Source organism: Opisthocomus hoazin, chromosome 16 (genome assembly GCF_030867145.1).
Source record: "Opisthocomus hoazin isolate bOpiHoa1 chromosome 16, bOpiHoa1.hap1, whole genome shotgun sequence".
Lineage (NCBI taxonomy): Eukaryota > Metazoa > Chordata > Aves > Opisthocomiformes > Opisthocomidae > Opisthocomus > Opisthocomus hoazin.
The window spans coordinates 20,184,369-20,210,055 of NC_134429.1; the positions used below are offsets into that span (position 1 = coordinate 20,184,369).

A 25,687-nucleotide genomic window follows, 5' to 3' on the forward strand; every position below is an offset into this window, starting at 1 on the left:
TGAGGGGAAAATGGCGGCGCCAGCGCCCCGCCCTCAGCGCCCCGCCCTCAGCGCCCCGCCCTCAGCGCCCCGCCCTCAGCGCCCCGCCCTCAGCGCCCCGCCCTCAGCGCCCCGCCCTCAGCGCCCCGCCCTCAGCGCCCCGCCCTCAGCGCCCCGCCCCGCGGCGGCAGCCTCCTCGCGCTCATTGGCTGCGCGGGAGCGAGGGGGCGGGGCGCCCCCGAGGGCGGTGGAGCGGGCCGGTGCCTGCGCGGCGGCGGGAGCGGCACGGACGTCGGCCGCGCAGGGCAGTCCCGCGCTCGGTGCCTGCTGGCTGCGCCTCGCCCGGAGCGCGGCTTTGAGACCCCGCAGCGGCTGCCAGTAGCCGGGACCGCAACGGCAACCGCCTCTCCCGCCCTGCCCACACAGGCGCCGCCACCCACCTCCCTCCTCGCTGCTCGGCACCGCCCACTTCCCCCTCCCCGGGGCCAATGGCCGGACAGTACCGTGCCTTCACCCCGCCCCTCTTTCCCCGGAAGCGGAAGTGGATTTCCCCCCGCCAGTGACGCCACCGTGCGTTCCGTGGAAGCGGGGGGAGGGGGGACGGAAGGAAGAACCCGGCTTGGGCCTCCGTGAGTAGCCGCGGCCGCGCCCGCGGGCCCGGCCCGAGCCCGGGGAGGGAGCGCGGCTCCGGGCGGGGGCGGTGACAGGCCCCGGGCGGGCGCCTGCAGCGGGACGCCCCGCCGGGGGCTCCTTCGGGCTCGGCGGCCCAGGCGCTCCCGCGGGCCGCGCTGCCGGTCGCCGCCTGCCCCTGTCCCTCCCGGCGCCGTCCCCGGGCCCTCCGCGCCTCAGCGGGCCCCGCTCCCGCCGCGGGCCCTGTCGCTCCGGCCTCCCCGCCGGGCCGGCGCCAGCCTCCGGGCGCTCGGGTTTTGTCCCCCCGCCAAAGTCTGCGGCGTCGCTTCGGCCCCGCGGAGGCTGCGGGTGGGCGCGGGGAGCGCGGGTGCCGCAGCGGCCGCTGCCCCGGGCCCTGAGGTGAAGCAGCGCCTGTTCCCGGGTGAGAACCCCGCTCTGCGCAGGGTGGGGGCTCCTGGGGCGCTCCGTTCGCCCCGGTGCCCGTGCATCACCTCGGCGTTGCTCTTCGCGGACGTTTCCTCTCGGAGAGGAGGGAACTTGTGCGAGCGGGCGGGTTCTTGCTGGCCGTGTGCTTCGTTTGTGCTGAGAGAAATCTGTGTCAGGACCGGGCGCTGCCTGGCAGTCCCGCTGCGCCGGCCGGGGCGGTGCGAGGCACCGGTCAGGCGCCGTTACTGCCCCGGGTCCTGTCCTTTGTAGGAACACGTTTGCGTTTGTGGTGGTAAAAAGCAGGGCTGTCGAAGGCCATGCACTCGCCTGCTTGGTGTTTTTCAGCAGAGAAAAACGTCTTAATGTGGTTTAGTTGTAGTAGCAGTGGGATGCTGCTGGGAGCAGGCTCTTCAGTGGTTTGTTCTGTCAGTCGTTGCGTGGCTTTCTGATTGTTGGCTTTGCTGAAGTGGCTGAAGCGTTGTCATAACTTCTCATGCTGAACAGTAAAGTCTTCTCTTACGTTATGGAAGAGGGATTGCTGCTGTTTAGATTTAATTGCTCTCCAAACCTGGCGAGCTCTGATTTGTGTTCTGGACTGTAAACTGCCTTGAAAGCGATGCCAAAGACTGCTTTTCTTGAGAACAGTCTAATTATAGATGTTCTTAAAGTAAATGCTTTAAAGCAATGAGAAATATTAACTTAAATTCTGTACCATACCAGATGATATACTTCAGTCTATGCTACTTAAACTGACCCAGTGAGAGGTTTCTTTTCAGTAAAACAGACAGCGTGAGCTGGTTTTATTTCTCTGTTAGCTATGGAAGAACTGTATGTATGCTAAACAATCGTACAGAATCCCCTATAATTAATTTATTTTTACACCAAGCAAAATGCCTGCTCCATCGAAAAGCCATCCGTAGCCTTACGCACGTGGTTTTTCACTTGATCTGCATAGGTTAACATTTACAAGACTGTAATTGATAGCCTGTATTTGCTATGGATGTATCGGTAAAGTTAATTTTGAGACTATGACAGTTTTTGTGTTCCTAATCTTTACAGAATTGCTGTCTGATCAATAGATTTAATATCTATTTTTTGTGACAGCTTTATAGTTCAGGACATTTCAAAAAAACCTCGCAAAATAAAGCACAAAATTTTGCTCAGCTAATAATGCTGAGTAACTTCTTCCTTCTGCAGTGCAGTGAATGGGGAGAATAATAATTACTTCCTTTTGCCTGTAACGAAAAAGAGTATATCTATATTGTAGGAGTTTCTATTCTTCTTTTTAGCTATAGCTTGAATTAAAGTGGACTGCAGCTCCTGAGGCCTCATAATGAATCCCCTTATCTTTTAAAGTGTAACAGGACTTCTTTTTTCTACTTGCTAATTACTCCATAGGATGTAGTTTTCAGATGTTTAGAGAAAAAATATACAATTGTAAGGTTCTGTGCCTCCCCAGACTGTTGTGGGTCTTGAATTACTTTTTGTAGCAGTCACTGTATTGCAGCACCTAAGATAATTTACATTTTTCTTATTAAGTACTGTTTCATATCTATTATCATCTAAGGCTCTTCAGATATTAATACAGGGCTGAAAGTACTCCCACTGTCCCGGAGTTATGTAGTCCCACCCACACATGAGGACTCCAGGAAGTAATGTCAGGGATTGCTGGTGATGTGGCAAAAACGTTGCTGCTTCTGTCTTGAACTGTAAAACTTAGTTGAGCTGAAATGAAAAGGAAAATAAAGATCTTAAATTAGTAGCAGAAGCATGTACTAAAAATAATTCCCTTGGTTAATTTTTTACATGAGTTCAGAATCCTGGCCCCTTTACTGTACAGTTTTGCTCATGCATAAAAGTTTTCTGTGACTGCTGGGCTCTTTGAGAGATAGATGAAGTCATTGAGTAATTCTGGCCGTGGGCAGTGTTTTGGTTTAGGTACTTGTGGTAGAGTTTTTGGTCTGTAACCGCTCGTGTACAGAGTCCTGAGCTTTAACTTCTTCACTGTCTAGATACTGAGTATTTAAAAATCCTAAGCAACTTTAAAAAAAAAAAGTACTTATTTTGGTTTTGTTCTTTGCCTTAGAAACTGAGGTGACAAGAGGGTGGTGCTGCAGTTCGTATCTCGATGCTTAGCTGTTAGAACTCAGCTCCTGCCTGCTCGAGGTGAAGATGTCTAACAGGGCTCACTCCTGCATTTCTGTGTGGGCTTGTTCCCCCCCGAAATGGATTGGATCCTGTCTTGCTTTCGTAAAATACTTTATTCTTTGCTTTCTTGACAATTTCTTTTGGAATAAATGTCCCCTCTTTAAGAATACTTCATTAAAAAATAATTTGTTTCAAACAGGGCAATCCAAACGGGTATCATATGTGAATGCTGGTTCAGATAATGTACTGTAAAGCTTCCCTGACCTTAGATTTTTGTTTTAAATGTTACCTGTGTGTCATGTCTTGTTTCCACAGCAACCATGTCAGAAGGGGACAGCATTGGTGAGTCTGTTCATGGAAAGCCTTCTGTGGTCTATAGATTTTTCTCAAGACTTGGACAGGTTGGTTTTCTGTAGGGTTTTTCTGACTCCGTTAGAAGCAGGTCTCAGTGCAGCTTCTTAGACTCATTACTTTTTGGATGAGTTGTTGAAATACTAAAATCTGTGCAAAAGATTTCTTTTGAAACCTTTTAGAAAACAGATAACATAATTCATAGCTTAGTGGAATATTTAATGTGCATATATGTGACATACTACAGTGAAAATATATGTTATTGTCAAAAATGAGGAGTGACATGAGATTTCATGTCGAATTCATCTCAAGAAAAGTAAATTTGCATAAAATATTGGAAAATTTAAATTGGTTTACAATGTCCTGAGCATTAGGAAATTATCTTTTTTGCCTTTGTAAAAATACAGAACTTTTCAAATGCTTGCAAGTATGTTTATGTGCAATTAAATTTATTTGTAATGAAGAATACAAATGTTTTATGTTACTTTCCTTCCCAAAATACTCTTCATAAATGCTTACTATTTCTAATGCTACCGTGTAATAAAAATTATTCATTGTGCATCGTGTATTTTACAGATGTACACTTTATATTTTTTCCTAGATCTACCAGTCCTGGTTAGACAAATCTACGCCATATACTGCGGTGCGATGGATTGTAACTTTGGGTCTGAGTTTTATCTACATGATTAGAGTTTATTTACTGCAGGTAAGAAAACTGGATTTACTGCTAAAGTAGTTTTAGATATCATTACTGTTTTGTTTTTTGTGTTAAGATAGTTTTTGAAGCATGGCATTACTTTGGAATGACATACAGTATCATTTAGCACAGAGGAGAAGGTAAATAAGTCTGAAGAAGGAACACATCTTGTTGGTGTTAAACTTACTGCTTCAGAGTGGAGAATGGGCAAATGCTTGAGGGTATTCATCTCATAGCAACAGAAAGTGGAAATACTGCTTTAGTTCTGATGAAGTTACATAATAAACCTCTGAAAACTGTTGAGATTAAGATTTTATTTTTAAAGCTGTGTAACAACACGTTCCGGAGCCAGTGATTACCTTCTGCCATGCAAACTGTACAGAATTGCTTTTTCAGGGTTTTTATCGCTGCAGGCCAGCGGCAGGCCGGTTCTCCACTGCTCAGGTGCCCCCTTCATGCCAATCCGCAGTTCAGTTAAGGAATTGAGAATTCTTATTCCAAAAACTGAAGATTACAGATTGAATGTGAAAGCTGTGCAGGTGGTAGTAACAGGAAGATTTAAGAGACTGAAGCCTGCAGAGATGGTTAAAAGAGTGGTGGTTTTACGCTGTTTACTTCTTTCATGCTGCTTTTATGGTGTCAACATCTTGAACGTAGAGACTGGGTGCCTGAGAACAGCTTCCATGTTAGATCTGTCAATATGTGAGGGATTTGCACTGCTCGTGTTCTGAGGCTTGTTTTGATTAATGTATTAGGTTTACCTTAGTGTACCTTGGAAAACACGTAGCTTAAAAAGGCTAATAGATTTTTTTTTTTTTTTATCTTGCTTATTTGTATTGCAGTCAGTTTAGTCAGTATTTAGGTAGCTTTAAATGAAAACTGTTACATTTGTTATCTGTCAGTACACAAATGAAAGAAGTAGATTCATAAAGGTGATTTCATCTTTTCATAGAGTCAGAATGCTTATCTTGTACAGTCGGACTTTTAAAAATTTCTTTAACAAGTCCAGAAAACTTTTTGTGTTAATGTGAGGATGTAGAAAAGCACTTCTCAAGGAAGCAAAAACCAGGTTGCTTAATCTTGTTGAAAAATCAGTGTCTGAAGGTGGTTTTCAGGAATACTTTAAGCTTCGCTCTTTTTTCTTCCCTGCTTCAGGGTTGGTACATTGTGACATACGCCTTGGGAATCTACCACCTAAATCTTTTCATAGCTTTCTTGTCGCCAAAGGTAGACCCCTCTTTAATGGAAGATTCAGGTATGATAAATAGTTAATTTTCTGATAATTTGGAACTTAGTCAAACTTCCAGCTCTTTTTGTCTGATACAGTAGTGTAAAGATGCGCAATTTTAGCGTGACATTGTATTTATAGAGTTGCAAAAAATCTGTAGAACTTGACATCAGGAGTTACTATAAAATTTGTCTTTTTTTTTTTTCCTGACTTGAACATTCTCCATATTGTATTAGTTTTATGTGACTTAAGTTCTCCCCACAGAAACTCAAGTGACCTGGTGCTCATGTCTGTTATGTATTTTCTTTTGGGAAACCAATGTGAAGTTACATTAAAACAGCCACTGTAACTGAAATCTGTGTGTAACAGTGAGAGTTGGGGTTTTTTGTTTTGTGGTTATGGTTTTGGGTGTTCTGGGTTTTTTTGTTTTGTTTTTTTTAAGGTAAAACCTAAAAAAGTCTGAATGGTGTGGAAAGTTAGTGTGAGGGGTTTGTGGTTTGGATTTATTTTTTCTGTTTTTTTCAGATGACGGTCCTTCCTTACCTACAAGGCAAAATGAAGAATTCCGGCCTTTCATTAGAAGGCTCCCAGAGTTTAAATTCTGGTGAGTGGATCCGTCTGCCCATGCTCTGTTTTTGAAAAACATAAAATGTCTGCATCAAATTAGTGGTAGCTGGGGTCGAAGGATTAATTGTTACTATTATTTTTAAGGCACTCTGCCACTAAAGGAATCCTGGTTGCTATGGCATGTACGTTCTTCGAGGCGTTCAACGTTCCTGTTTTTTGGCCAATCCTTGTGATGTACTTCATTATGCTATTTTGTATCACTATGAAGAGGCAAATCAAGGTAACTTGCCAAGAATAGATAGTAGCATTTTTGATGTCAGAATTTGCAGTATTGATCCAAACTGTCCATCCAATTAAGCACTTAGAGATATTAAATGTATTGCACCCAGTTCTTCGCCAGAGGAACTTGAACACCTAACACTTGAACGTGTTAGTGTTGCATATTTGCAACTTCGAGCAAATACTGACAATCGGAAACAAGAATGCTGGTTAAAGAAGTCTTCGTACATTACAAAATTCTATGCTTGCTTTCAAAAGGTTTCGATCTTAGATCTGAGTATCGGGGTTTTTATACATGATGAGTCTTCTAATTTCTCATCCGCCTCCTTTCTTTGGTTAACTATGGCTATTTTTAATTAAGAGATCTTGTAGGATATCTGATGGGTGGAAAGGGAAGTTCTGAGAAGTTGATGCGAGAAAGGAGATGGAGAGAAGGGGGATAAGAACATAGGCAAGTCATTCAGACCATTTTTAACAAATTACTTATGGTTTGTTGGCATTTTAGAAGAAGAACGATTTTTTTTTCCCAGACATTCAGAATTTTGGATGGGTACTGTTACTCAAAGTTGTAAATTAAAGATGAAAGGGTAGTAAAGAACTAATACGTCTATGCTCTCTCCAGTTTCCTGTGATCCCCCAATCAGTAATCTTCACTGTACTGTGTAAGTTGTTGGGTATACCCAAATTTGCAATTTGTAAGATTAGGCTCATGCCCCTATTTCGATGTAAACTGGCGTATGATTAGCTAGTTCATTACCTTTACACTACTGAAGAACTGTCTTTCCAGAGGACTTCGTAATTTATAATGTGTATTATACAACATTTTTGTAAATGTTCGGTAAGTTTCTTGCCTCAAAAAATGTTTTTTTTTTCTCTTTACAGCACATGATAAAGTACAGATATATACCTTTCACACATGGCAAGAGGAAATACAAAGGGAAAGAAGATGTGGGAAAGACCTTTGCTAGCTAGAAGATGCAATCAACCTGTTGACCAGTTCTGCTTCTAACTAAAGGAACGATTTTGAGCCATTGTAACAATGCCTTTTTTCTTCATAAAAAATGATTAACAGAGTGGTGACAAAGCAGTTGAATTTTCATTTTAAGAGGATCTTGCTGTTTTTATCTGAACTATCAGTTTCTTGAAGAAACTGGCATTCTAACCAAATTGCATTGAGTTTATTATCTTTTGTAAGAAGTTGGAGAAACTTTGGATAATCCCATGGATTTGGGGTAATGTATTTCTTCAAAGATCCATTGCACTGGAGAGATTAATGGCTTAGAGTTGGATATTTTTACATAGTTCTCCTGCTCAATATCACCCTGAAGTGCTGTGCACATATGTGGAGGAAAAATGTAAGATGGCACACGTGATGCTGTTTTCTGCTTCATGGCCGTGTGCTACTTTCATAGAAAAATACAGTAGACCTAAGTAGATGCAGAACTTAAGCCAGTTTCCTAAATGCATGGTATTACTGAGTTATAACCAAATATAGGTAGGAATAAGAAATCTACTGAATTACGCAATTTGCAGTAGGGAGAAAATACTCATGTAGCTTCTGAAGTAACTCCTTTGTGTTGGGTTTTAATGCCAGTTTCACCATTACATCTCCTAGCAGGTGCTAAAATTGGGCTCTTTTGTGATGACTCAAAACTTTGTCCAAACTATCACAATTTCCTTTGAGGACCTGGAATTATAATTGTTATTAGATGGAATTTCTTTCATATGTAAGAGTTTCTTGATTAATTTAAGGTGAGTTCATGCAGCCCCTTCTGAATATACCCAAACTGGCCATAGCAGACAAACGGTGTGGGTTTTGACACAGCTTTTCATTTTCTATGGGGAAAAAAAAAGAGATAAATGACCTGCATGTGAACTTTTTCATGTGATACAACTGCAGTTTTATTAAGTGCTTTTTAATTCCAAAATTTATTAAAAGACAGTGTCCCCCTTTACTTGTTCTCTATCTTTATATAGATACATTGATCTAACAGTGTTTATGGCTCCTTTTCAGTAATGGTTCCCTTCAGTTTATCTTCATGCAATGTCTTTTTCAACTCTTCAGGGAGCATTCACTTGCAGAAAGTAGGAAAAGATTAGCTCTTTGAAGATTCTTAATGGAGAATAGTGGCAACTTCAACAGACACCTAATTGGAAAATGTATGTAGGAACCCTTTCATCTGATTTTGCCAAGTGAAGTCATGGAGCTCTGGAATTCAGCTTTCAGTAATCCTGGGAAAATCACAGGTAGTTTTAGTTCACATTGACCTGTTGGTTTTTGTTTGTTTGCCTGTGTTTGTTTTATTAGCAGCATGGAAACTAGTAACGTCAAAATTTAAAATTATGGAAACACAGTACGCAGAAGGGGCCTTATAAAAGTGCCAGTCATGGATGCTTGCAGTTCGTTGCCTAAAAATCTGAAAGCCCTGACTTGGAGAAGCTGTCTTCAGGTTTGCTGGAGTTTCTGAATAATATGGGCAAATGAGAGAGAAAAATACGATGTTTATTACGTTTGTTAAAATTAGCAACTGGGATGACTCTTACTAAACAACAGAGTGTTAACAACATCCATTGCAAATTAAACATTTTAACCTCCACTTAATTTCCAACTGCAGGGGCAGCTGGCGATTTGTGCCTTCTCGTTAGGCATAGGCATCTCACTAGGTAGGCGTAGGTGCTCTGCGTTCAGTGGGATTAACAGTTTTTCAGTATGGATTGTAGATGATGGTGGGACAATGGTATGGTTCCCTAGATGATTCTCAGCATGCAATGGCCAGACAAGTTTGATGGCATTTCGTTACACTTTGCGCTATTTTTGTCACTTACAAGCGCTAAAAATAAATTACCATTGCAGAATCCATGAAAAACTTGGCTTGACAGCTTCACAAGTACTTCCCAGTCATCGACTGCTTCCTATTTATTTTTACGTGCAACTAAATGTTTTTCCTTACTCTTTTCTTAGTAGGCAGATCAGGCAGTGATTTCCTTAGGTAGTCATGTGCCGATTCGTGGTATGGACCATTTTTCTTCCACATTGACAGGTTTAAATAGGTGAGGGATGTCTGAATGTTTTCTGGTGTAAGAAAGGGATGGTATTGCAGCTCTGAAAATCACTTTTGTACAGTAATGATGAAGTGTTTGCGTAGTTACCAGCAACTATTTTTTCTTATGATGAAAAGTTAAAATAATTTTATTGGAGTTTTTTATGATAACACCTGGAGATTTAATTGTTAACCAGCTAACCAGGGTCTCTGCAGTACAAATAACCATCTTAGAAGTGCTCTTACTGTAGCACGCCTCCCCCTGCCACCTCAAGTCCACGTTCAGTGCCATCTGTGAAAGATTTATTGGAACTGTAACTCATGATCCGCAGAGTGGATCATCTGGCTTTTTCTCCCTATCTGTATTTGAAGAATACGAATAAATTGATCTTGTATATCTTCTATCATGCACGAATGATAAGATATGTTAACAGCTAACAATCTTCTTTTTCCCTGCTGCTCCAAATACTTGTATAACTGAACTAGTAATAACTTCCGGGAATAAACCTTGGCGAGGTGATGCTGCCAAATCCCTCCTCCTTTATACTCTAAAATACTGGCTTAGCTGAAATAGCCCCTGTTGCCATAAAGAGGGGAGAGGGTCCTGTGGCTGGTCAGCTTCTTCACTGTGTTAGACTGTAGAAAACACCACCCAGACAAAACTTCAACCGTGTTACAGAACTAACATTTTATAGTTGACCTTTGTTTCTATTAGTGTATGTACTTGGGGTTTTTTGAAACGACGCTTGTTACATTGCTCTAGTCTAAATGTCTAGAATACTTGATGAAAAGTCTTGGTATCTAATAGTGATAGAAAGCTTTGAGTTTGGAAGCTGCATGTTAATTGATCAGTGTGCCGCCTTGTCTGCATTACTGTGGGTTTGCATTTGTTGCTTCTGTTGATCCAAAGGAAATTCAGTTTGTCAAATCAAGGAAACCTGCTTTATTATTAACCTTGTTATGAAAACAAGAGTGGTACATGACATACATTTATCATCAGAACTTGAACTGCAGTTAAACTAAAGATCTGTATCCAGCTTTTGTCCTTTTTCCCCTGAAATCGACCATATGGACTCATTATTATGTAATAGGCGAAGGGGAGTCTTACAAATCGTAGAATTTTACTAATACCTTAAGCATGCTATGAAAGATTGGAAGACTCGTGAGCCACACTTACATTTAGAGAATGAGAATCTGGTTTCAATTTTTCATTGTCCAAAGTGAGGAAAACTGACATGTGTGTTAAGTACTTAGACATAGCTTTAATATGGTCAAGGACCACATTAGAAGAAACAGAAGGGTAGAGGCAGAAATAGATTTATTCTGTAAAACAGGCATGAAGTGTGCCACCTTGCACAGGCAGTTACCAGTTTTATAATAAAGTCTTTTTCTTGGACTAACTCAAGCTGTACAGCAACTTCACAGAGGGTGTGAGAGCTGAGGCCCTTGTTGTGAAACAGCATCGATTTTTTCTTTTACAGCTGATAGTGACGTAGGTAGATCAGTTTCTGAGGAGGAAACTTCTCTCTGCACAATGGACATTCTGTCTACAAAAAGAAAAGAAACAGATGTACTGAACTGATGTATTTAAAAGTTAAAAAAAAATCCAAATATAACTGTTTAGCTATTGCTAGAAAATAATCAGCATCCATAACTAAAGATTTTTTTCAGGCCAGTTTGTGATGCAGGCTTAACCACATAAAGCATTCTAAGCTAGCCTAATTTAAAGAGCAATTTGAGGTGACACGGGTGCTTAAAATATGACCTTAAAACCATGGTCCTTGGAGCCAGCATACAACACCTTCACTTGGAAGTAACCTCTTCATCTTCGGTAAAAGTGACCTCTCAGATTTTCACCTTCAGGGAACAAAGCCTGTCTAGCAGAATCACTCAGATGTTCACTGTTTTATTCAAATATTCCATTGCCCTTGAATAGTGCTAAGTAATGCTGCCATATACTAATTTCAGAGGTAATGTGTGGTTTATTTTCCTTCTTCATACTAAAGATAATTTCCTTTATTTTTACTTGCAGCTGAACTTTATTGCCATCTTTACCCAGAGTATCTAGTATTGCATTGTGCATGTTTACTCAAGTTTATTGCAGGCCAGTTGCACTGCAGAGTTCACTTGTCTTAGGATTGCAAGCAGTTTTTCTCAGTTGCTTTGTCCTCAGTTTATCATAGGCAGTTTCCCAACAAGGACCATGCTTTTACCTGCTATTTAACAAGCATTTTCTGAAGCAGTAAGCCAAAACAAACTGGATAGATTCTTAACAGTTCTTTTGGTGTTTGGTTTTAATATAGATGGCAATACTACTTCTTCAGTTAATTTTGCTAGCACGTGGAATCAGAAACCTACAGTTAGAGCCATTATGAGGAAACATTTATTCCTGTACACTAGAAGTAGTATTTAAAGATGCTGACTGTGTGTTATAAGATACTTCTAGTTCTCTGAATCAGAGCTCTTAAATTTTTGTGTCTTTGCTTGGTGAATCCAGTAGGAGAGTCAAAGGATTTATTAGGTCAGCACATTCCAAAAGTCTAAAAGTTACTAAAATGGTAACAATTTTTGTCAGTGCTAAGAAAAAACAAGCTTATATCTCTGTCTGAAAGAAAAAATCCTGTACCATGGATGCTGAACTGCTCTCCGAGTAGTAAATTAGTCACCAAGCCTTTAGGGCAAACAGTAAGGTGAAGATGCAGTTACAGTGAATGGATGTTTTCGATCTGAAGTACCACTGTGTAATGCACTTTTAATGCTGTCTACCTACAGATATGTGCATCTGGGACAGCTTCAGAGTGTACGACGGTGCAAAAAATGGCCTCAAATAAATGACCTCTAACAAATCTAGCTCTACTGTCAGCCAGTACTCACACTGAAAACTGACAACTGAACTTGTCTGTAGCCTTCTAAGTGTACTTCTGTTACATTCAGATTTCTGTTGCCTCCAGATTATTTGAAGATACTTCAAGCAGGGAGTCAGCAGGGCAATTTCTAATGCTAACTCATTTGAAGTTCCTTCTTAGTTTTCCAGTCAGAGGTGTTACAGGAAGCGAGGACTAATCTTCATTCTAGAGTACAAGAACAACTTTTTTTTAATTGATAGCCAATCACATAAGGGACCAAATGAGCTTGAGTACGGCCACAGTGCAAAAGGATCATTTACCTGAATTATTCTAATCAAACTTTGAAAATGCATGTGAAAACTTTAGTTCGTGATGCTTCAGCTTCCTACTGGAAACTATAAAAGTTCTGGGAGGTAGATATAAAATCCATTTTGCATCTGCTTGCTAATTATCAGCTTTGAGTGATCACCCCACCTCCCCGTACTTGATTTTAAAGTGGACTAAGTTTTTTGCTTTTTAATTTCAGATTCATAAGAAGGCAGTACTCAGGAGTTAATATTGTATTAAGGTTATTCAATAATCTTCATTATATTTTTCATCAAATATCACATTCTGAACACTGTAAGTGATAGGAAATCTGTCTACAGGAACTATTCCTCTAACAACGCGCTTCTTCTGATAGCTGTCTGGTTAAGAAAATGGTCTAGATCTATTTCTGTTACAGTCTAGCAGGATAGTTCCAGTTTAAGGGCGTCTCTTCAGGTACCTGCTTTGGGGACATTGATTCCCAGCCCAGCAAGTCAGTTTTCTGGAGGGAGCCCCTGCTAGCTTTCAGTTCTGCATCGCTGTGTAGTGAACTTGTGCATCCAGCTGAAACTTCTTAACGTCTGCTGCCTCCATTACATTTCTCTTTCAGAAACAAACAGCTGATAAGCTGAAAAATGGTAACTGGAGTGGCAAGTGGTATGGTTTGTGTTAGACAAACTATGGTTTGTTTGTTGTGTTTTTTTATAAAGGATTACATAAATCTGACTACCCAGTAAGAAAAGCATCTATTTTCACAACCTTCCAAAACACATCTGAGTAATTCAGTAGATTATCACTCCTTCCCTGCAGCTAGATGAAAGTTTCTGCCACAGCTTCTGACAGCATTCAGGCAAGACTGATGAACACTGGCTAGGTCTTTACAAGCAAATCTGAAGTGACTCGAGTTGTTTGCTGGTTTGTGTAGGGTGGTGTTAGCAAGGCAGTAACCCATCACAAGCTGCATTCCAGTTTGTGTCTTCACATGGTGTATCTGTCATGGAACTTAACAGCTTGCATAGCTGTAACCTTGGTGCATTTAAATACTTGCCTTCAGCTATAGTGATTTTAATCCAAAGACCCATTTTTGATCTTACAGAAATTCTGAGAAATTGGATTTGCTTGATTCTGTTCCACCACACAGCCATACTAGTATCGGTGTAGGAAAATTTAAGTAGATCACACCACCCATTTCTAAAACAGCTGCAGGAATACATCTGAGTTATAGCACAGACATAGCCTCTGTGACAAAGATTTTACTTGTAAGTAACACTTGATGCCTTTTTTCTGGCAAGCAGTTTTCACTCTTTAGAGAAAATAAATGGACAACATCTATAAAACCCTTACTGAATGAAAATTCTGTTGTATTTCATTAATCCAGAGCAAAATCCAGCTTTAAAATCACATGCGTATGAGCTAGCTCAGGTTGGTTGTAACTTACTTACTCTTATTTACTGGAAATCACATGAAGAAGGCTTCAGAACACTATCACTTGTGTTGTTTCTTTGCAGTCAGAACTATAGCCTATGTCTGTAGATCAAGGAATTACCTTCATGTCTGGGGACAGAAAACTGCTCACCTTGGTTACCTCACCTAAGTCATGCGTAGTCATTCTATTCTAATAAAATATATAGGTCCTGGTAAAGTGCCGTGTGGGCATTTTGGGTGCCTTAGTGACAGAAAGGGTTTTATTTCAACACCCAGGCTGACAGGTATTTTCAAGTAGAAATTTCATCACGTTTCCCCCTTCCAGCCTCCATGTGTCCTTCTGTACTCACCCTGGTGTTGCACCACTCCGTAATGCATTCCCAGCAGAACAGGTGGCCGCAAGGTGTGGCTGTCGCGTGTCTCCGTTCTTCCAAACACAAAGTGCAGCGGGAGTGGCGCCCAGCAGTTTTCTCCTTGGTTGTAGTTCTAGTTAACATAGTTACATATTACTTAATTTTATTTAGCCTGTGTGTAAGAAACATTTGATAACACAGTCCTAAAGTAAACACCACCTTCAAGTATTAAGCCTTTTTGTGAAGCTCTCAAAGCCATGAAATCTAAGACATGCTTAAAACATTGAGGAATGCATCAAATGTTAAATTATTAAGGTTCTAACTTAAGTCAAAGTGTCACTCCAGTGTTCTCCCCGTTTGTGAAAGCTGTTACATTTCCCACCATTGCTTCCACCTCTTCCCTAGTAAGTAAAAATCAACATACTTCTGATGAGCTAGGTTACGGTGTAGTTTCCATTCCTGCCTTGCTCTCTGCTTCCGTTTGAAGCTGTACATCTGAACACCAATTGTCAGAAGAAGATGGAAGAGTGAAATTATTCCAAGAAACTTGTAACTTGATCGAATACTCTGATCTTCTCCTTGCAGTCCTCCAAAATGCAGCTACGTAGTTCACAGAAATAGAGAAGTTTCGTTACTGTGGTTTTATGAAGCTATGCCCTCCCTCCCCCAAGAAACTCTTGCTCATTCGTATCACAAAAATTGACGTGTTTCTAGGCCTTATCAGCGTGCAGTCTCTCAGGAGATCTAAGGTGTCCTGCATGCATCTGTCAGTCAGTCAGGCTACACAACTGCTCTTTGTGCAAGGATCAGTTGTCTTGCGTTGGCCGTCTGCCCATCAAAACTGCTGCTGTAATTGGTTTGGTTTTGTTATGTAGCTCTGAGCAAACAGTCAAACACCTCTTTTCCACAGTGACATTGGGAACTGTTGAGGAGGCTTCTGTCTATACACATTTCTGGGCCAGTGGCTGATGTTTTTTGAAAGATACTTACTGAAAAGACCATATGAATTAAGCTCTACATATAGAAAAATGCTGTCTAAACGTGTACTGATTTTTGTTCAAAACTCTCTTTTATTTCCCATAGATTTATTAAGCCGCTTCTCACTTTTTGTGTATTTGTAGAAGACGGACTGGACTAGATAGTGTTCTGAAGTAACATAGGGTATTAACTTCTGACATTGCATTCGCATTTATTAGCCATAACCTTTCAACTGCAGGGACTCATAACCCCTCTGCATAGTGCTAAAAACTTCCCTCTCGCCCAGTCTGCTCTGCCCATAATATAATCAGCTACAGCCAAATTCTGTATTCCTTTTACACACATAGCATCCCAAAAGAGGCCAAAATACTGCAGTGGACACCATCTCCAAACAAGAAATACACCCACTTACATACGTGATTCCTGTGATTCTTTTAGACAGGTGATAAAAAGTGCCCCTTATGTAGAATACTGCCAGATGTAGTCGATGAAGCAAAGGTATGCATTGCTTAAGAACATACACAATTTGTAAAACTGTTTTCTTCTGCTGTTCTGTAAGCTCCCCAACTTGTTTCTGTATCCAGTTTCGCATTAAGGTCCTACTGGATAAGCCAAGCGCTGGGTTGCTCTGCGAGGTTCTGGGCTCATCAGCTTCTCTCTGCAGCTCGTGTTCCAGATGCAGTAATCCCTTTTCTAAGCAATAAGGTACTACAGTATGAAGAGAAACGAAGATGGCCCGCCGAAGAAAGGAAGGTACCCTTTTCTTGGTTGAGTCAACTTGAACAATGTTAACGTACTCTTCACCCAGCGTCTGGTAACCTAAATAACGTGCGTAACGGAAAACACGCAGGGTCAGATGGCAATTGCAGCGACATTCCCTCTATGCTGAGCAGTGGCGACCAGCTGCTCCGCTCAGAACACATCAAGTTTCAGAAATAGTTGCATTTTTTGTGTTGAATGAGGTGAGCGTTACGTTTACATCAGCATCTGCACCTTTGGTATCTGCAATGGTTTTAGGCTTAAAGCAGGGATACTTTTCCATAGTGTCATGCATGCCTTTCTAAAACAAACTTCTGCTTTTAAAAGAATCTGAGTTGATAAATTGCTGCATTTTGAACTCAAACTTCTGGCAATCTAGTGGTTTCATATTTAGTAAAAGGCATTTATAGAAAAACAAACCCCCACACGAAAGGAAATCACTGTCGGGCAGTTTGGTGGTGGCAGCGGCCCCGGCCCCACAGCTCCTCTTTCGCGCTTCGGAGAAAGGCCGGACACCGACGGTACCGGGCCCGTTACCTGACAGAGTGCTGAGGGCGAAGTAGGCGACGTCGGAGAGCAGTTCAACCTCTCTCCTCCACTCCAGCCACCTCTTGGCACCTGAGGGACGGGGAGATGGTGCCGGTCTGAGCCCTCCGCCGGCAGCCACCCCCCCCGCACCCCTCGTCTCCCGGTGCCGGAGCAGGGAGGTGGCACGGACCCGGGGGGGGGGGGTCCGCTGCCATCGTCGGGTCTTGCAGCGCTGACGGGTCCGCTGCGGGCCCACCCGCCCCCCGCAACGCCGAGCCCCGCAGCCCGGCCCCTCGGCAGACACCCCCCTCCCCCCCCGCGGGGGGATTACCGGCAATCCCGTGCAGCGCGGTGCCGGCCCCGCTCCGCAGCCCGCTCCGATACAGCTCGTCCTTCTGCCCGCTGCGCACCAGCCGCGCCGGCCCCGCCGCTGCCGCTACCGCCGCCATCGCGCCCGGGGGCGGCGCGGCCGCGCTGCGTCATCACGCACCTCCCACGAGGAGGGCGGGCGCCTGAGGAGGCGCCTCATGAGGGCGGGAGGCGCTGCGCGCCGTCTGCTCAGCGCAATGGCGGCTGCTGCGGAGGATTTTGCTGTTGGTGCGGCTGCCTGCCGGGATGTCGCGGGCTCGGTGTCCCGCAGCCCGGCCGGTGGCGGCTCCGCAACCTCAGAGCGGGCTGGCCCGGGCTCGCCGCCTCCCCGCTGCGGGGCGGGAGGGGGCGGCGGGCCGGCAGCCCTGCCCACGCCCGGCTGAGGTGATTTGCACGAGCCGGGCGAAGGCGGGAGCCCGGGCTCTGCGGCCGCCGCCCGTGGCGGGGCTGGGAGCCGCCGGGAGAGCAGTGCCCCCGCCGCTCGGGACCCAGCGTTCCGTGTCGCCGAGCATCCCTCTGCCACGGCGTGGCTTCTTTTGCGGTTGGTTCACTGGTAAAAGGGGGGATTAGGAGAGAGAAAGATGAGGGAACGTAAGCGTTAATGCCTCAGTCAGCGGTGTCTCTGAGAAATTGTTCCTGGCGTTGGGTCGAGCTGCTGGTTCACTCAGGGGCCAGAGCGTGGACTTTGTCTGGTGACTCTTGTTACAAGGATTGTTGGCCTCTTGGCGCGGACAGCTCGAACCGCAGTGCCCGCTGCCAGGCTGCTGCAGGTGTGGCCGGTGTTTTAAAAAAAAAAAAAAAACCAACTATGCTCCCTACAAGCAATGGCCTGTTTAGCAAAGGTAGCAGCACGCTGCAAATGTTTGCTACCTACGTGTGTACTGAAGTCTGCTTTTTGTCAAAACACTTTTGAGTTTTTTAGTAGACTTCGGTGTCAAGTAGCTATAAATAAACTTTTGCAACATGCTTAAGGGAAGGGGAAGTTAAACCGTTCTGCAGTGTAATTGATTTATTTGAGGAAACTACTTTCACTTGGATTAAAAGAGATGTTCTTCAGAAGAATTTAGAGATTAATACTGTAGTAACTCACTTGAAAGTAATGTGGGGGAGTTGGAGCGGTACTTGTTTTTTTTCTTCTCAGCGCTGAGAAACAGAAAGAAAGGCTGCCCGCTGACAAATGCGAACGCAGGTAAACTCGATATTTGTAGTCCTTGAGTTTTCAGTAGTCTGTTATTAGCAACACAGCTTGTGACATCAAAGTTCTAATTTAACTGCACCAAAAGTTGTAAGTAAGGCTGTGATAAATCATACACTTAAGTAATGCATTCCTCTCCCCTCCCTCCCTGCTCCCGGTGCAACTCAAATTTTTATTTGCTGGTGTTTTACATAAGTGAAATTGCGAATTCTTGAATCTGTAGTGATGAAATCAATGCAATTAAGGAAAAACATTAGAACATTTCATTTAGTAGAACGGTAGAGGGAGCACCTGCCTAAGAAAAGATCCCGTGTGGAAGGGATATGGAATGTGATCTCTTCCCATCTAGTGTGCACTTCTCCCTTAAATCTTGACGTGTGGTGGTGATCTGATATGTCCCAAGTTAAGAAACTTGAAGCTGCTACCCTAAATTATAACACTTTTTTAAAATATGAAACTGAAACCTATTGACCGAGCTCTGGATCATTTTGTTCAGAATTGCAATTCACCTCATATTCCCATATGTTTTTATTTTTGTTTAAAGTGAGAGCTATGATTTCCATGTTATCTTATGTGACTAATAGCTCAATTGTTAAGGAAAATACTAAGCATGGGAAGACTGTGGTTAAAATTGGAGGATTTGTTAACTTTCTCACCACAAAAATATTGGTTGCTATTTCAACATTGCACAGGCAGTGCAACAAGTGCATTCTAATCATAGTTTAATCTTCTCACTGACTGCGGTAATATTTCCTTTGTCTTCTTTCCTATGATTTCTTTAGCAATCAACAGGTTAATATCTCTTAAATCAGTTGCACCTGAGAACTGGAACAGCAGAAGTCTCTAGGAGCAAATGGTGATAACTTGTTAGGGCTGCTAACTTGGCCTAGGGTAATACCTGCTTGGTTGTGAGCAACTGTTAGAGAAGTTAGTGCTAGGTATAATTTCTTGTTTGTGCTCTTTATGTTTTACTAAGTCTGCAGGGTAAATGTTTGCTGCTGTTTTATTGATGTGGGTAAATATGGTTTTCTTGTTTTATAGGTCAAGAAACCAAAGAAGAACTCAAGAGACTTTTTTTTCAAAGCTGAAACGCTGGCTAATACGCACTTAATTATTAGATTGGAAATCATTTATACAGCTGAAGATAAGCTTAGGCTTCTGAAGGTCAGATTTGCGTTTGTTAAAAATGTATTTTGCATGTGTTGTGTGGTAAATAATACTCCTTTGTAGTAGAGTTAGTTATTTTTAACAGCACAGTCCAAGTGTATCTAAAAGCTGTAGGAACAATGAGGTCATAAACTGTTATGGTCCAGTAGAAGTTTGTGTAACTGATTATGGGGTCTATTCCTACTTTTTGTGGCAGAAAACCCAAACCGACCTTAGTAACAGCTGAAAATCCAAATTGTACCAGTTTTAAGTGCTGTATGGTAACTGCTTCACTTTTGTGTGCATTGTCTGTTCTTTGCATCAATGTTTTGTGGGGTCAGCTCATTAATTATTTACTGATGTTTTTGAATTCACACATAAACTGTTCCTTATCACCTAGGGTTCCATCACCTGTGTCATGCAATGAAATGTCTTCTGTAACTAGATTTTGCAAGGGAATAAAAACCAGTGCCTGTGTGCATATTTTGGGTAATTTCCCTTTCTCTAAGGTGGTTGCAGGAAAGCAGTTGGTTTAGGTTTTATTTTGTGGAGCTGGACTTATTAACCAAAGGGACTATAAGGTGTTACTTTGCACAGTGGTTTGTGACCGCTGATTCGAAGAGAGGCTGAAACTCACTGGTAGTGAATTCAAGTTGTGTATATATGCACGCTAAAGATGGTACTGATCCGGGATCATGTGGAAGTGAGGATCACTGGCCAATTCTTCAAAGTTGGAGGGAAGAAATGTGAATTAGTGAATGTTTTGTGGTGTGTGGAGTATTCAGTGAATTACACCTTACTTCTTCTTTCCATTTTCTCACTTCCATATGATTCTGCATACTTCCTTTCTGGAGAAGAATGGTTTTGAAAGAGCACAGTTGTTCTATGAAAATGGATTTGTAAGTGATCTTTTTTGGCTAGTCATATGAATGTGACAGGAGATGGCTCCTGTTCCAGTGCTGTGCAGTGTTTCCATGCGTTGGTGTAGCTGGGGCTCACTTCTCACTTGAAGGAAACTTTATCAATCTGTATTTGCAAATGTTGATTTTTCCCTTTGTTTTATCTTTTCTTTTTTTGTTTCTACTGTGTAGAAAGTTTAGATCTTCTGGATGTAGCCCTCTGTGTTGTTTTACACTGAGATTTTTCCCTGTTTGCTTCACAGAATTTGCTATACATAGAATTTGGGCTAATGAGTACTGCAACATTTATAGGCATTTATGTACTATTTTGTACAATGGGGAAAACATAATCTGCCAAATAAGAATATGCATTCATTCCTGTGGGAACACACAACCCTCAGACATAAACCTGCCAACAAAATTACTGCTGGGACTGGGGAACAGTAGAAGGAAATTCTACAGTTAGAATTATTTACTGTTGTCCCTCTGTTGGTGTTGTGCTGTCCTGGCCCCCCCCCCCAAAAAAAAAAAAAAAAAAAGAGGGATTTCATATGGTCAGGGATTATTGCTTGTAGATCTGGGCCAAACCTGCTTCTCCCACAGATTTCATCCTCTGGCAAAATAAAAATCATGAGTTGAAAGATTTAGAATGTGAGAAGTGGCTGATCTGAATGCAGACCCTGGAAGTAGTGTGTTTTTGTAAGGAAGAGAAATATACAATGTATCTACCCAAATAATACACCAGCACTTTTTCTAACCTAATACTAAGCAGTGAAGTGTGCTAAGCTGAAAAACCACAGCAAGAACCTGAGGCTCTAACACATTTCAGATGTTGCCTCCTAACCTGATAAAAGTCTCTTGAATACACTCTGTCATGAGTTATCGTATAGAATATTGGCCTGCTGTGATCCTTTACCAGTGTGATGGTTCAGCTGATACTGGAAGTGACATGGTCAAACACCCAGGGATTGATGTGGCTAGTTGTTCTACTTGTCACGTACAGCAAGGCTGGACTAATGTTAGTGGTTTCACAGTGATCTGCAAGAAAAATCTGTTTCTTCTACTTTGTATTCCGATTGATATCGGCAACTGCAGAAAACTGCCCTGTCTCTTAAAGTGTGACTGCTGTGTTTTACTTAAGCTTTTGCAGGACATTTCTGTGCAGAATTTATTTCCATTGCGTGCTTCTCTACTTTTCCTTATAACAGACCTGATAAGGGCGTGAGTTGCTTCATTGACGCTAACATAAGGAAGTCCAAAATGTAAACCAAACTCGGTGCACAGTAATGATTAACTTTTCCTCCCACATGTTACTTGTCTGTGCGTTATTAGGTATGGTTTTACCTCTGCAGGCCTGTTAGCATAGAAGAGGTTTGGAGCGCTGCTTTCAATCACGGCAACAGGCAGATGTTGCAGTTTCCAACCTGAAGAACAGGTTCTGCAGATGTAAAAGGGACGAAACGTCTGTTCAGGATTGTTACCACCCTCTGATGCCTTGTGCCTCCTCCCACTTTGAACTTGTTACCCTGGAGCTGAACTGTTTGAATAAGGGCTGTAAGAGCGGCTTTGTGATCGGCGAGCTGGGAGCTCTTCAGAAGCGAAGCGCCGGGCGGAGCCTCCGCGCTCAGCCCTTGCCTGCTCTCCCTCGCTGGTCGGGGAGGTCCCGGGGCGCCGAGCAGAGCAGCTCGGACAGCCCGGCTGCACTGTCCGGGGAGCAGAGGTAAAGGGGGTGGTGGTGGAGGGGGCGGCTTTATTTTAATTTGCTACTTTCTCTTTCAGGAATCATTCTGGTGTACTTGTAACACTTCTGCTCACTCTTAGAAGTCAGCAACGAATTTTCTAATATGCTGCCGCAGGAATACATATAGCTTTATGGTTGCAACAGAGTTTGCTACTACTTTTGCTTTTGCCTTTCTTTTAAGGAAGCCAGAGAGTAGAAAAAGCATGATGTCTAACGTTTGCTTTATTTTGTCTCTTGTTCATGAAAATGTTCAGGAGCCTTGGAATTCTGCTAGTCCTAAGTTTTTAGATTCTCTGAGCTTGTAGGCATGAAGCAAACTGCATTTGTGATTTCGGTTTAGATTTTTCTGACTGGACAACTGCTTTCTTCAACACAAGAGACTAGCACATTCATTCTGAAATGATAACTGGAGCCTTGAGCTTTCACAGGTGTACTCAGCCAAAACTAAAACTGACTTGGGTAAGAGAAGTTGAGTGTAAAATAAACTTTAGGTATTTAAATAAAATACCAGGGAAGTAATGTAACCTGGCTGATTCTGTGACTGCATGGCTGGTAACGCTTAACTTGGAAGGAAAGACACACATGACACTTTGAAAGGGTATGCATTGTTTGGCTTTTTTTTTTGTTTTGTCATTGATTTGGGCTGGGAGAAAGAATTTTCAGTTCTTTCCTGGCATAAAAATGTAGGTTACGATTGCAGAGATATGGCAAATAATAAGGATGGCCACATTGCTAGTGCAGTGTGTGCTTCATATACCTCTGGCTCCAGAGTTTAGATGTAGGTCTTAAACATACCCCAAATCCTAAGGGTGATAATTTCTAGAATTGTGGTTTTTTCACAGTAGATGTGGGCTCAACTGTTAAAAATTAGGACAGAAGCAGAGTAAGATTCACTGCTGACTGCAGTAAGTTTGAGATAGGAAATTGATGCTATCTTCAGAATCTAGTTCAAAGTTAAGTTTTTTCTTTATTGTTCAAAAGAAAATGGTCAAAGTTTTGTTTATTAAGAGAGCTTTTTCTCTTCATATTGAGGTGGAAAAAAAACTTTAGCTGGGGAGAATTCTTTTTTGCCTGGTAAGATTAGCCATGAAGGAACTGTTTAGTCCAAACGAAGGACAGAGGGTTGTGAGGGAAGGTCAGTGACTGCTGATGAAATGTACTGGTTATCTAAATGCGGGCAAGATTGCATGGTGTCATAGTTATTGCATTCTAGTGACCTCAGTACCAGTGAGTGAAGAACAGATGAATAAGTGCTAACTTGTCTCTGATCTCTTTGGTAGGTAGACTACTTGTTTTAGATTGTCTGCTGCTGGGCACTGAGGGTTGATTGTATATAGACTAGAGACCATGACCAGATATAGATATATGTGACATGGCAGAACAGTTAACCATGGGCTTTTTTTATTTTAGTATGCAAAATATTCTTCCAGATCTACTTCTGTCATACATGCGTGTGTGCTATAAGCCTGTATAACTGAATCTTGAAACACTGAGGGGTTGCAAATTCTTATATTTAATGACTGTGTTGGGAAGATCAACTCCTATAATATGTTGTATTTTGATCCTTCTCGGCTCAAAGAATTTATCATTGTGATCACCTGTCTAAGGTGTGGCTTCCTGTCTAAAGCCAGGAGAATTTTAATCTGCGTATTTTTTGTTAGTTTGTCTAATCCTTACGTTAATCTTGGGAAGTTAATTTTTTTTCTGATTGTCCTTGCAACTCGTGGAGGTTCTCATCTTATAGAACCACAACTCTTCTAGGGCCACAGATATATGGATTGTTTGTTGACTCATGCCTTGTCATTGGTAAGTAAATGAGACTTCAATGGAATGTCTTGCCTGTAAATGTGTAAAACCTATTAAATTCATACCCTGGAGACCACTGCAAAATTTTCAGTCATTCCTTGTTTTTAATTGGTTTCTGTTCTGGCTTTGAAAAATTATAACTTTCTAGTTTATGGCTAAGCACCTTTGATATTTCTGAGAAGGATTTTGTTTTCTTCTTATGTGGCATTCATCGTTTCTGTGATTTATGCTGGATTAAAAGCTACTTTGTACATACCCTGAATTGTCAGAGAGCATCTAAGTCAATGTTGCTGCAGGAACTCCTTCCCACTGGGAGAGCTTGTTGATAACATTCAAATATTGTAAGCAGCTGTAGAGGTGAAAGATTGAAATCAAATTTGTAAAAGATCTTTAATCTTGGTTAGGAATAAAAGATATGGAGTGTATGTTTCTTCTAAAGTTCTGTATTCACAGTTTCAGGACACCACAACCTTACTTTAGGTTTAAAACAAAATGTACAAAGCACTCCGTTCCTAAATATAATTCAAAGGGGCCAACTTATTTGTGAATATCACTGGAATTTGTTCATTAGTTCTGTTAATTTGTCCAAAGCTGAGAAAATGACTGTATAAATAAATTTGAGTGGGTAATAGGATGAGGAGGAAGAGGTGTTTTCAGTAAAGACAATTTTTCAGTTATTAACGATCATCTGAATTTACTGCAATACATTTGTGATGCATGAAGGTATCTCAGTTCTGCATTAGTTACCTATAAAATGACCTGCTGTTTCCCACAACAGACTTAAATTAATCTGATCTTACTATTGAAATATATTCTCCAGTGTTACGCCTGAATTTCCTTTCATTTCCACTGTCTTGGCCTTATATGTGAGTTAACCTCTGTTCCCATTGATACCACCTGCCTTGCTAAATGATAGCAAACCTTCTTGTACATCACTTACTGTGAATAATTTTTAATGGCATATATGAAGTGAGTAGTAGGTATAGACCATGCATTCAGGATCAGATGACAGTGAAGAAAAGGCCTGGTCCTGTTCCAAAGGGACGGCTATTCTCCCTCCCTGGCCCCTGAACTAAGCATAAAGTCTGTGGCCACTTTGTGGAACATCTCAGACCAGTATTTGCTGCAAGTCATTATGAAGTTCTGGGCTTCTACATGACTGCTTAAAACACAGACTCTAAATCTGTAGGGAATTTCCAAACCTTTTATTCATTGTTTAGTCTCTCCATTTTGTGGGGGTGGAGCACTTGCCTTCAGCACACATAAGTACAACGTAAAGTCATTGGATAGGTACCTGTAAAACTGCAGGCTGTGACAAATCTTTGCACATGCTTAGGCAAAGTTCTGACTTTCTTTCGTGTTTTTTTTTCTGTACACTACTGTCTGGCAGACTGCATGTGAGCCTGTGCATCACTGATACAAATTTTGAGTGAGGACATCAAAACAAGCAGGTCTAATGTTTCAGCATTTTGAGAATCTTGGTGTCTCTTGTTCTGCAGGAGGCATAATGGCTGACAAAGGAACAATGGTAGCTGGAATCCACACTTGAAAAATTCTTTGATTTCCAGATAGGAATTGAATGAAAATCCTGAAGTGTTCACTTAAGCGACGAGAAAATGGAGAGGATAGAGTTCTGGATGGGGAGATGATATTTCAGGCTACGTGTCATGAGCAACTTCCTCAGTGCAAAATGGCCACAGTTAAGCATACTCTGAGTCAAGTGCAGCAGGCTCTATTGACAAGAAGAGCTATGTAAGAATTTTGTTGCTAAGCCTCTAGCTTCTTAAAGCTAGCCTGCAGGCCTTTGGATCTCATTTGTTAGAGCGCTCACTGTTTCATCCATCTGAGGTTGGATTCCAAGCAAGCATGACAGAGTGTTAAAATAAGCACTGAAATAATTTTAGAAGTGCAGTTTCCCTGTACCTGTGGACCTGAAAGCATCAGACGAGTGAGGTTTTTAGATTCCTTTGAGTCAGAATTACAGCATGCA

The 25,687-nt window shown here is 42.1% G+C and overlaps 3 protein-coding genes across 10 annotated transcripts in view; 2 read left to right on the plus strand and 1 right to left on the minus strand.

Moving 5' to 3' along the window:
- Positions 1 to 249: 249 nt before the first annotated feature.
- RER1 (retention in endoplasmic reticulum sorting receptor 1) lies at positions 250 to 8,260 on the plus strand. Of its 3 annotated transcripts, none has more exons than XM_075437143.1 (7): positions 250 to 608; positions 3,499 to 3,584; positions 4,136 to 4,240; positions 5,387 to 5,486; positions 5,985 to 6,063; positions 6,171 to 6,306; positions 7,188 to 8,260. In XM_075437143.1, exons 2-7 carry the CDS (start codon positions 3,504 to 3,506, stop codon positions 7,275 to 7,277), a joined length of 591 nt encoding a protein of 196 aa, XP_075293258.1. In that variant the 5' UTR covers positions 250 to 608; positions 3,499 to 3,503; the 3' UTR covers positions 7,278 to 8,260. The 3 variants fall into 3 exon arrangements, with proteins under 3 accessions (XP_075293258.1, XP_075293260.1, XP_009932738.1); XM_075437145.1 differs by lacking the exon at positions 250 to 608 and adding an exon at positions 904 to 1,030; XM_009934436.2 differs by lacking the exon at positions 250 to 608 and adding an exon at positions 2,221 to 3,201.
- A 2,387-nt stretch (positions 8,261 to 10,647) lies between these two features.
- PEX10 (peroxisomal biogenesis factor 10) lies at positions 10,648 to 17,002 on the minus strand. 2 transcript variants are annotated; one of them, XM_075437142.1, is made up of 6 exons: positions 16,873 to 17,002; positions 16,551 to 16,631; positions 15,667 to 16,073; positions 14,701 to 14,876; positions 14,274 to 14,409; positions 10,648 to 10,889 (listed from the first exon to the last, which is right to left on the minus strand). In XM_075437142.1, the coding sequence occupies exons 1-6, from the start codon at positions 16,988 to 16,990 to the stop codon at positions 10,848 to 10,850; spliced, it is 960 nt and encodes a 319-aa protein (XP_075293257.1). In that variant the 5' UTR covers positions 16,991 to 17,002; the 3' UTR covers positions 10,648 to 10,847. The 2 variants fall into 2 exon arrangements, with proteins under 2 accessions (XP_075293257.1, XP_075293256.1); XM_075437141.1 differs by having other exon boundaries at positions 10,648 to 10,893.
- A 1,046-nt stretch (positions 17,003 to 18,048) lies between these two features.
- Positions 18,049 to 25,687, plus strand: part of PLCH2 (phospholipase C eta 2) — a 111,166-nt gene continuing 103,527 nt past the window's right edge. For 4 of the 5 annotated variants that reach the window (XM_075437186.1, XM_075437180.1, XM_075437182.1 and 1 more), the window contains exons 1-2: positions 18,049 to 18,099; positions 19,147 to 19,269. The gene's annotated coding sequence lies outside the window, so the exon portion shown is untranslated. Of the gene's footprint in view, positions 18,100 to 19,146; positions 19,270 to 21,799; positions 21,871 to 25,687 lie in introns of those variants that run through there. The other variant, XM_075437181.1, reaches the window with a different exon arrangement.

Bases quoted from the DNA above. Each gene is read 5' to 3' on its own strand.
- PEX10 (XM_075437141.1), bottom strand. From the start codon at position 16,990: ATGGCGGCGGTAGCGGCAGCGGCGGGGCCGGCGCGGCTGGTGCGCAGC. The intron at 14,877-15,666 runs GTAAGTGGGTGT...TGAACTACGTAG, and splicing joins GAATCACAGGAATCACGTAT to CTGCATTTTGGAGGACTGCA. The intron at 10,894-14,273 runs GTGAGTACAGAA...TTCTTTTTGTAG, and splicing joins CGGAGTGGTGCAACACCAGG to ACAGAATGTCCATTGTGCAG.
- RER1 (XM_075437143.1), top strand. From the start codon at position 3,504: ATGTCAGAAGGGGACAGCATTGGTGAGTCTGTTCATGGAAAGCCTTCT. The intron at 6,064-6,170 runs GTGAGTGGATCC...ATTATTTTTAAG, and splicing joins CTCCCAGAGTTTAAATTCTG to GCACTCTGCCACTAAAGGAA. The intron at 6,307-7,187 runs GTAACTTGCCAA...TTCTCTTTACAG, and splicing joins CTATGAAGAGGCAAATCAAG to CACATGATAAAGTACAGATA.